General features: G+C 34.6%; 1 protein-coding gene across 2 annotated transcripts; it reads right to left on the bottom strand.

Annotated features, from left to right (window-relative positions):
* Window positions 1–2,109: 2,109 nt before the first annotated feature.
* Window positions 2,110–9,341, bottom strand: LOC145724469 (protein Malvolio-like). 2 transcript variants are annotated; one of them, XM_081972762.1, is made up of 10 exons: window positions 9,054–9,340; window positions 5,836–5,946; window positions 5,015–5,204; window positions 4,800–4,959; window positions 4,551–4,745; window positions 3,280–3,538; window positions 3,165–3,224; window positions 2,957–3,116; window positions 2,682–2,904; window positions 2,110–2,603 (listed from the first exon to the last, which is right to left on the bottom strand). In XM_081972762.1, exons 1-10 carry the CDS (start codon window positions 9,072–9,074, stop codon window positions 2,333–2,335), a joined length of 1,650 nt encoding a protein of 549 aa, XP_081828888.1. In that variant the 5' UTR covers window positions 9,075–9,340; the 3' UTR covers window positions 2,110–2,332. The 2 variants fall into 2 exon arrangements, with proteins under 2 accessions (XP_081828888.1, XP_081828887.1); XM_081972761.1 differs by having other exon boundaries at window positions 2,957–3,224; window positions 9,054–9,341.
* Window positions 9,342–10,973: the final 1,632 nt, after the last annotated feature.

The raw sequence follows: 10,973 nt of genomic DNA on the forward strand, positions 1-10,973 counted from the left end.
AACCATTACTTATGGTCCACCGTGTACATTTAGTTCTCTTAATTAAATATGGATTCATTTAGTTCAATTAAATGTAATAACTTACTTAATAACTCAATTATGTTCTCAATTTACCAGTTTTTTAATTTCTCGATTTATTTTTGTCTTACAATATGTATATCAATTTTTGGCTCTTAATATCCTTTTTAGATCACTGCATATAATGTCTAGAGATGGAAGATTTTTATAAATTTATGTTTGGAGAAAATTTAAGAGAATTCAAGAAAATTAAGAAAAAACATCTGATAAATGCACATCAAAAACAATAATTCAGGCATTGGAATTTGAACTATTTGAAAATTATAAAATCAGATATATGTCTTTCTTGGAGGAACCACACTGTATGTAGAGTTTACACTTGTCATCTAACGTCACAATTGTCAAATTTTGCTCCATAGAACTATAAATACAATGTACAGTGTGATTTCTCCAAGCGATAGATCTATTCTGGAGTCAAAGCTGCGTGAAAAACATATAAAAGTGTCTGTCAATAACACGACTGTTAAATACCTCTATGGAACTATAAATACAGCTTGTAATGCGTAAATAAATCTGCGTATTCCAGTTGTATGTTAGCCCTGAATGAGTTTTGACAGTTGACAGCTGTAAGTGACGTAAGAAATATATCGAATAGTCATTTGGGGCATTATTGAGATGTAAAAACAAGGTTCAACTGTTTTGCATTTGATATACAGTGTGTCCCAAATTGGTTCTACATGTTTTGGGATCTCTGTAACCGTAAGAGCTACAGAGTCGGTTTAATGGGGAAAGTTTTAGAGAATTTTATGTGAAACTTATTTCCGGTTTACAAATTAAATTATCTTTCTCCGTTTTCCGGAAAATTGGGAAAACGTCAGAAGCTGCATTTTAAAGACTCTTTAACAAAGCCAAAGAGAGTTTTGAAACTAAGACATTATTAAGGCACTTTTTTACGTAGAACACGATGACGTAATTAGAAAAAATCTATCGTCATTGGTTGCAGAAAATGCAACCTCTGAAATGCAGCCTCTGAAGTTTTTCCAATTTTCTGGGAAACGAAGAAAGATAATTTAATTTGGAAACCGGAAATAAGTTTCACATAAAATTCTCTAAAACTTTCCCTATTTAATCGACTCTGTAGCTCTTACTGTTTTCGAGATCCCAATACATGTAGAACCAATTTGGGACACACGAATGTGTTTTGATAATTATAACAAGTGTCACGTGACTATAAGCCATAAGTCATAACTGTCAAATTTTAGGTCTTAAACTATCATTTGATGTCCCAACTGACATTTGCGAAATTATTTATCATGATAATTTCAAAAAAGATAAATTTTAGGTATACATATTTTTGGGTAAAGAACAATAGTCTGTTATGTGTTCAATTTGGGTAAAATGTAGGTCAGATGGGTATGGAGGACTTCAAGAAGTGTTAAAATAAAACTATAGAGATTGGAAATATTTGCCTTTATGAGATATACCAGGTGTCCAAGAGCACCCTGGACATAGGAGATTAACATGGGAAAACGGTTTTGATTTTTTTGCGCCTGTACGGTTGATTTGATTGAAAAATCGTATTAATGAAAGTTGTAGTACCAATCACGGACTAGTTTTCTGTATTTTTTTCAGATCTCTAACTTGAGCCGTTTTGTCGTAAAACACGAACAAAAATGCGAAAATTTAAACTTTTGGCCTGCACTGTATAGGCGGTTGTCGGGCAACGGGTAAACAGATCATTGTTGCTGGTACGGTTGCTCGACAACCGCTTATACAGTGCAGGTAAAAAGTTAATATTTTCACATTTTTGTTCGTGTTTTTCGACGAAAGGGCTCAAGTTAGAGATCTGAAAAAAATACAGAATACTAGTCCGTGATAGGTACTACAACTTTCATTAATACGATTTTTCAATCAAATCAACCGTACAGGCGCAAAAAAATCAAAACCGTTTTCCCATGTTAATCTCCTATGTCCAGGGTGCTCTTGGACACCTGGTATGTACAGGATGCAATTTATTAGAATAAATACTTCGTTTTGTTTAGTAGTTTCGTCGTTTTAGTTTAGAAACTTATAACAATGAATCCATTAGCATTTCAAACTTAGAAAAGTATTTATTTACAGAAACAATTACACAGAAACATTTTATTATTAGTTCGACATGTACATATTATATGAAACATCCGCCACTTGAAATATAAAACTTCACGTTATTGACTAGAAGTGCCTAAGCAATTTAAATTTGTCACGTTCAGATAAGGGTAAAATACTTGTTTTGAATTTTTAAGGATCAATTATATCTTACTCAAATCTCCACTTAATCAGATACGTAATGTCGGTTATGGTCATCCAGACATATCGTAAAATACTTTTCCACCCATGGAATGTGTTGGTACTTGTCACCTCCAAAGGCAATCACCATATGAATCACAACGTAAATCACAAACACGCAGTAGAGAAATGAGAATATGTAGATTAAAACTATCACTCCTATGTTAAAGTTTTCTCCATTTAGCTCGGTAATGATGAAGAATATGTTAATGGCAACCACCACTATTGAAAGTAGTATTGATGTGATTTTATACAGCCTAAAAAGTATTTAACTGGTATTTCACAAGAATTTTAACGAGTTTTGATCGTACAGTCTTCAAAGACTAAAAACTTACATTCCGTTAGCAAACTTTCCCATCAACCTTGGATTGCTAGTAAATGCTATAGTGGGTATTAACGCAAATGGAAGTTGAAGACTCATGATTGCGTTCAGCAGATCATTCAAAGTGGTCAACTCACTTAAAGAGCTGAAAAAAGCTGTAAGAAATGTGGGAACTATAGCTATGCTTCTAGTGAACAGTACTCGTTTCCATTTAGGCCATTGAAGGTTCAAAAAACCTGGGAAATGTAATATTTAGAAAGGAAATTAACTTTGTATCGTCTATAGTACCTTCCATACAAAATTGCCCGGCATATGTGCCTGTCATTGTGGAACTTTGACCAGCAGCTAGAATCCCTACAGCCCATATCGCCATTGCTGCTATAGAAAAAGTACACCCCAGAAAAATTCCACCTTTGTAAATGTCAGCATCCACAATTTCATCATTAGCCTTAAAATGGATCATCAAACACTTGTCTAGTCTATTATCTTTACTTACATCAAACGCGTCTTTTGCAATGTCATACATTTGATTGCTTTGGTTTTTACAGACATCTAACTGAAACACATCACCATCAAACAAAAATGTCAACACTTATTTGCATAAAACCAACCAATTCGTTGTTAGTTTTCTCGTACATTCCATAAGCAAAAACAGACACCACGAAAATATTGATTATCAAACTGACAAGCAGAGCTATGGCGCTTTCAATAGCAAAGTAAAGGTTGGCTTCTCTGATCTTGTCAGGCTTTTTCCTGTCCACATTTCTGGATTTCACCAAAGCAGAATGAAGATACAGATTGTGTGGCATAATGACAGCCCCTACCACTCCTACAGCTTGCAGTAGAATGTCAGAGTTGCAATTGTCACACCTAAGTGAAAAATACCCTGTAATTCTAAAGTGAAAATATTCACACAGTGGAGGGGTGTTAGAATGAAAGCAATGCGGATTTTCTGGGAAAAATATTGATTTTGTTGATACAAATGCTTCAGATTCTTCAAAATAGCCCTCGGCTGCATCAGTCTGTCACGACTGGAAGGTACCCTAAAACTTCTCTACAGGAATGCCTTTCAAGAACGTTGTCACATTCATTTGAATGTTTGCCACGCAATAATTCGTCAGTCGGAAGAACCAAAAAGGTCACAGGGACCTAAGTCGGGGCTGGGGGATGACTGGGAAGCTGCTTCAGGCCAGGAAGTTGGTTAGGATGAAAACGGTGTGACTGGGGGCCTTGTAGTGGTTGACTACCGCAGTGGTCTCCAGACTCCCTTACAGTCCCGATTTAGCTCTCTGTGACTTTTTTGGTTTTCTCAGACTAAAGAGAGAGCTGAACGGAAAGCATCGGGAAATTAAACAGCAAGTATTAAGAGCACCCAAACGCATGTTACAACGTTCTTAAAAGGTATTCCTATAGAGGAATTTTAGGGTACGTCTCCATTGAAACATATCTTAAGCATTTGTTCCAATAGAATCAATAAATATATTTTTCCTTGAAAATGCGCATTACTTTCATAATGAATCCTGCACAATACCGGGTAAAAAACACACAGTCTTCTCCACAGGTTATTGTTGTTGTGGGGCAAATTGGCACAAAAATTTTCGAGAAAAATGTCGTTAGTAATAGAAAAATTCGATAGAGGGTCGAGATGGGCAGAAACAGGGTGTGTGGAAGAATGAGATGACATTTTGTTTTTGATAAGGTTTGAGAAAATGATAAGCAGTAGAACCAAAAACTGGATGGGGTAATTTGTTGAAGCGTGAAATGGTGCTGCTGAGTACTCTAAACTTGTTATCCCCCTAAACCCAACCTGTAGAGAAGATTATGTATTTTTTACCCGTTCTTGCCCTGTAATTCTGCCATTTTTAGTATTAAAAAACATTACCATGGAATAAAAAGCCCTTTTGAAACATCCGCAGCTGGTGGTGCAGACACGACGTACTCATACCCAAAAGTGACACCCATAATAGCAATAAGCAGACAGAAAAAAAGTTCCAACTTCCTCAGTCCGTATCTGTCTAGGAAAAGAAAGGTAAAAGTGTCTACGATGGTTATTAAGCACCCAGCCCATAATGGAATCCTAAAAAAATCATCAACTTTATTAAACCCACATAATATATTTCTAAGAACTCACACTCTATTGGACAACATATAAATGGCTATGGCAGTACCAATAACTTCCTGCATGTCAGACCCAATTACTGCAATTTCAATCATAATCCACAGCAGTAATCTGGGGAACTTTTTGTATTGTCTGTGGCACATTTCAGCCAGATGTAAACCAGTTACGGTACCTAAATTACTTTAAACCTTAAATCGCATAACTTGGACTATTAGTTAAGAGATTACCTAGTTTCGAAGCAAGACATTGCATTACAAATCCTAATATAGTGGAAGCGAATAGCACCCATAACAACCTATATCGTGCTATAGCACCAGATTGCAGATCACTTTCTATATTTCCTGGATCTAAATATGCAATAGACATGAGGAAACCAGGTCCGGTAAATGCCCATAATTTTCTAAAGCTGAATCCGGTCTAGAATAGAATATTGTAGGACTTAAGTATTCGTAAAGTCTGAGATGTGTTCCTTAAATTTTAACGCAACATTGTTGCTATCATTAAGTGGGTGTATAAGTGGGTTTTATAAAGTTTTTGGTGTCAAGTGATTGTTTTGGTTAATGCACTGACTTTTACACTTATATTAGCTTGTAAATCGTTACTTTTTTGGAGATATGTTATGTCTGTTTGTGGCGACGAGTTACTCGTTTCTCTATTTCTTTGTTTATAGAAACAAGTTCTTAAATGGAATAGTGGTCAATGGATTTGCTGATGACTTAGTTTTCATGGTGCAAGACGAAAACATCACTATAATCACGCAACTTGCAGAGTGCACTGAATTTAGTGCCAAAATTGATGAAGAGTTTAACAGTTTCTGATGATGTTGGGTAAACCACAGTACGTTCTACAAACCTATGATTTCAAAGTTTTTGCCACATTGTCTCATGACCAAACCAAATAAATCTACTCTGATGTTTGACAATTAAATAAAATCATTTTAGAACTTCTTACAATAAACTTAAAATAATTGTAATTTTTTTGGATTGTAACATAGTATTATGAAATAAATTTGCTTTATGTAAACACTAAGTGGTACCTACTCACTTACCGATTCTGTTTCGGGAATGTCGATTTTGTCCGAAGAAAAGTAGGTTTCAAGGTCATTGTCAGTATTGTGCTCGTAGTAGTAGGACCATTTGCCTTCTTCCTTTTTGGTTGTCTGTAAAAGATCTTAATTATTACAAACAAAATTTGTACAGGGTGGCTTAAAACAAAAGCAATTATAAAACCTAAACTTATATACAACCAAGTCCCATGCCTATTTCAAAGTTTATTTTTCAAACAAGTGTTTGCAGTGATTTCCATCATCGTCTACAAGTTTTCCAGATATCTCGGCGTTTGAAGTTAAAAAGGATAAAAAATGTAAATTTTCCAAGAACTGCATATTGAGCCGATTTAATGATGAAAATCAAGAATATATGTACTTTGCTAGTAAGTAAAGTAAAGTAAGTAAAAACATGCTAGTTTATCAAATTTGCCACACAGCCAGAAAGAAGGACTACATCCTTTACCGACTCTTGCTCTTTCAGTCGTTAATAAAATAACTACTTAACGTAGAAGACATTGTTTCCAAAATACAGAGTATTAAAGATATAATTTTTTCTTAGACGAGCAAATATTTCCCAAAATGTTAGGAATAATTTGATTTACAATTACAGGAAGGATGAAATGAATAAATTGAAGGATGATAAATGTTTAGTTCAAAAAATATTTAAGACAGCGTACAACAGAATCCAAAATGACTATAGCTAACTTTTATTGAATAAAACTCAATGTTCATTCTGATTTGAATAATGTAGTTCTTTGGAGTGGTGAGTGTAACCGAATGGAACATAATTTGACTTTCATTCTTAATATTAACCAGTGTGATTGGTGACTACCACAGTATTTAGGTTATGACGTCACTATTATGCACCAATAGTGCTGGTCGTAGGTTAGTACAATGTGGGAGACAAATAGTACATCCTGTAAAAGGTGAGGCCCTTTGAGCTTTCTGTACCCTTGAAGACGATTCTTCTAGAATCAGTTTCACTTTTGAATTTTTTCCTCATAAGGTTTCTGGACCCATTTTGCTCTCAGCCAGTAGTTGTGTTGTCCTCCTTTGTTGTGTTGTCCTTCTAACCCTCAGCACCCTAAACCACACAAGACAACAAATTGATTGGTATACCGAGGCACCAAGAGGCCTTTCTGGGGCTGGCCTAGAGTCAGGCAAATCCTAGGCAGAAAGAAAACCCCTGGCAAATTGCTCCATAAAGGGAGCAGAAGCCATATTTCCCTAGTTAGATAGGGAATTCAGGAAGGAAGGATCCCTGCGGATTTAAAGCGTTTTGTGTAATTCCTATCTAGCTTTCTTTTTTTCCGGTGAGATTGAAGTCAACTCAATAGTCGTCAGACTGATCTGTATAAGCTAGGATCTTTCGGAAATCATTTTTACACCAAGAAAGTCTTATCGACACCTTTGTGGTTGAAACCACGTGGAGAAATACTCAGTTCATTCACCAACTGGCATTCTCTACACGGTCTACGACTGACGAAGAGACCTTGTGCCTCAGGTGCCTCAGTACTTGCACTCAGCACCCTGCAACCCAGTTAGTCCACGCTCCGACGTACTGAACGACCTAAAACCTTGGAAGCTCCCCATCTAACTTCATCCTTTGGAGTCGGTCTGGTAGATCCCCACCGTTGCTTGGCAATCCCTTTTTGGACCCCTACTAAAATTAACAGACTCTTAAAGTAGATTTCAGTTATAAAGCTTGCCTTGGCTAAATAGCTGCTCTAGAGTAACCAAACACACTGGGTTTTTAACTGAATTAGCATAAATCGAATTAAGTTACGCTAGTTTTAGAGTAGCAAACTTCCTTCTATTGCCCAGATGATCGAAATGAACCTGGATGAATTGGAACAAAAAATAAGAAACATCATGCAGACAGTGACAAAACAGATCTGTTCGGGGGAAAAACCAAAATGCAGTGAGATTAGAAAAGAAACAAGAGACCTCATGAATATTAGAAGAAACACATATAGAAGTGTTCCTAACTATAGAGAACTTAACATAAAAGTTAAAAGGGGTATAAGGAGTAAGGAGATTTAAAGGGTCACAACAACTGCATGATAGAGTCCGTAATAGAAAACAATAAAAATATGAGAGTGCTAAAATCACTTGATAAAAATGGACAAGCACGCATTTATCAAATGAAGAACAAAGACGGCGAATAAATATAATCGAAGAATATTTATCAATTGCACTGGAACTAGAGAACGCTAATACTCAATGTAAGATCATGAACGTCGGCTCAGAAGAAATCCCTGACATAAACTTCACCGAAATTGAGGAAGCCCTAAGCCAACTAAAAAATGGTCCTGGTGAATATAAAATCACTAGTGAAATGATAAAACTGGAAGGCACAACCACAATGGAATTCATGAAAATCTTAATGAACAAATGTCTTCACATCGGTAATATTCCAAGAACATGGCAAAATGCCCAAGTCATCTTGTTACACAAAAAAGGGAGACAAATTAAATCTCAGCAACTTTCACCCATTAAGCTTAAAGCCCCATCGTTTTAAGTTCCTTACAAAGATCCTTACAAACAGGCTTACGCGGAAACTAGATGTAACGTATTATTATAGTATAGTATATTACGCGCAACAGAAATCTAATCTTAATTTTTGTCATTAAATTGCCTCAAAATTTGACGCTGGTATTTTTTATATTACTTAGGAGATTCCTTGTATATTATAATGATATTAAAAAAAAATAGTTATTTGCGCAACTAGGGAGGAAAGTGCAACTTTTGCTCAAAGGTTAAGAGTGCGAAAAGCAGTTTACTACAGAGTTGCGCATCTAATTTTTCCTACGACCAATGTGTAATGTTTTATGCATAATACCCGGCTGCAAATGAAGTTGTTGTTACTAAAAATATGTATGTCAATTTGTCAAAAAAGTGACGAAGTGTGGGGAGTGGGGAGGACTCCCTAGGGAGGAAAATACTTTCAGTCTCTCTGGTGGCACTTCCACTCCCCAGGTAGTTAAAGTGATATTTTCATCTCTCAAATGAAGGAGGAAGGTTTTATTTTCTATGGAAGTCGTAGAAAAAAATTTGGCGTAAAAAAAATGTATTTCTTTAAATGAGTCTTCTTGTATTTTTTCACAATTTAAGTAGAATAACGAAAAGGAAAACTGTAATTTAAATGCATTTCATATTCATATTCTTAATTCTACGTTCAGTATTACTCAATATAAATTTAAACTAAATCTACTTACGTCATCATTTTTTCTCGTCATTTTTAAAAAATCCGCACTTCCGATAACTTTTCACTGGTATGTCAATGTGATTAAACTAAATGCAACAATGCTAAACACATATTGTAGTCCGGTGAACTCTGAGATTCGTGAAACAATGATATCTGTATGTTCAGGCTGGCCGTACAGTAAACACCAATGTTATCACACGTACCAGATTGAAGATTTTCATTAGTTGTTTTGTTTTTACTGGTTGCTTATACAAATTCAATTTCGTATTGGCACTGTAACAGATGCGGGCTCTATAAGGCCGAAACGAAAATTTCGTGCAACTTTATATAAGTTCTTTAAACAATAGGCACTTAAGTGGTACTACTCTTCAGATTAGCCTTTTATTATTATTAGTAGGCTCTCGTTACGCAGTCAAACTATCGTAATTTATTAATAAAAATACGGTTAATACAGGGTGTTTGGCATACGTTATTATGATATCTCGAGACAGAGGATGTGGCATAGGTTATCTAAAAAAATATGTAATTATTTTTGTCCAGTCGTTCTTTAATTTTTTTTTATTTCTCAACTCTAACTAAAGCTCAAATTACAGATGCTTTCTGAATATTTTGCTTTCATTTTTACATTTTACCTATCCTACCAACCAATTTGAAAAAATGTGAAATGTAAATAACATTTAGTAGCAAGTTTTCTCAAGTACATATTTGATTATTTGATTTTCGTCACATAAAATATGACAAGTATTTGGTTTTCTTATCGTTGCTAACACAGGTATCTTATGAATTAATTTTAACTTATTTAGTTGGTTTTTTCCTATCTAAATTATACAAAACCATGTAGCTAGTAATAGATATACATTTTAATTATGTAATTACTAGTTTCTTCAAAAAAACAATCACCATTTTTCTTCTTCGAAATATCACTTTAGTTTGCTGGAAGATCTTCTTCACTTTTTTTCTTTCTTTTACAGATTTGCACACAAAATTTTAAACTATTTTTTGTCTGCCTAAGTAAGACAGATTCAAATTTAACATTGAAAACCAAATAGCCAATAAACACAAGTATCACAATAATTACATCGATTACGAAACAAACATTTTTGTAAAACGTCCTTGTAACGTTAATACTCAATGTTACTTAACTTCGTGAAATTGTAATGTTATCGTTACATACAGGTGTGGTAAAACTAATGCCTCTTTCACAATGAACGTTAACATAAAAAAACACATAAACATAAGCGCAAAGTTTATTTTTTCAAAACCCTTATTGCCAAAACCATTTTTCAAAATGCCATGCATATTCCTCTCTTAACTTTTTTTAAGAGCTATGACGGTTCAAATTGCAAAATTGTCATTTTTCAAACATCAATATCTCGAACACCGTTGCAGATAGATAACATACTTTAATTCATTATACTCTATTTACAAACTAGGAGGCGCAATTATGAATTAGGTAGGCAGTGGTCAAATGTGATTGACCAAATTTGATTATTGTATCAAAGATAAGTGAAGTGACGCAGCTAATATATGATTGGAAATTTAAATTTAGCATTAAATTTGTATGTTTATGTTAGTTAAACAATAAAACTGTAAATTAATCTGTTCTTACTTTTATACACCGGCATATAACTTCATTTGTCTAACCTAAACATCAAAGACTTCTTCATTCGCTCCTCCTAGTTTTTTTTTAAATAGAGTATAGGTGATACGAACCTTATAATAATATACAGGACGGGCCATTTAAAATAGTGAAGTTAGTAACAACTTCGAATACCTAACGTGGTATCTCACAATTTAAAACTTTTTAGACATGGAGACGCTAATACTAAACTCGGAAATTTTAAAACAGTTACTTTTTGTAGTTTTCGAAATATCGACCGCGGTAATTCCCGATGGGACACCCTGTAGACAGGGTGTTTGGACTAATACG

Source organism: Ips typographus, linkage group LG2, assembly GCF_016097725.1.
Source record: "Ips typographus isolate SLU linkage group LG2, UJ_Ityp_2.0, whole genome shotgun sequence".
In the NCBI taxonomy this organism is placed as follows: Eukaryota; Metazoa; Arthropoda; class Insecta; order Coleoptera; family Curculionidae; genus Ips; species Ips typographus.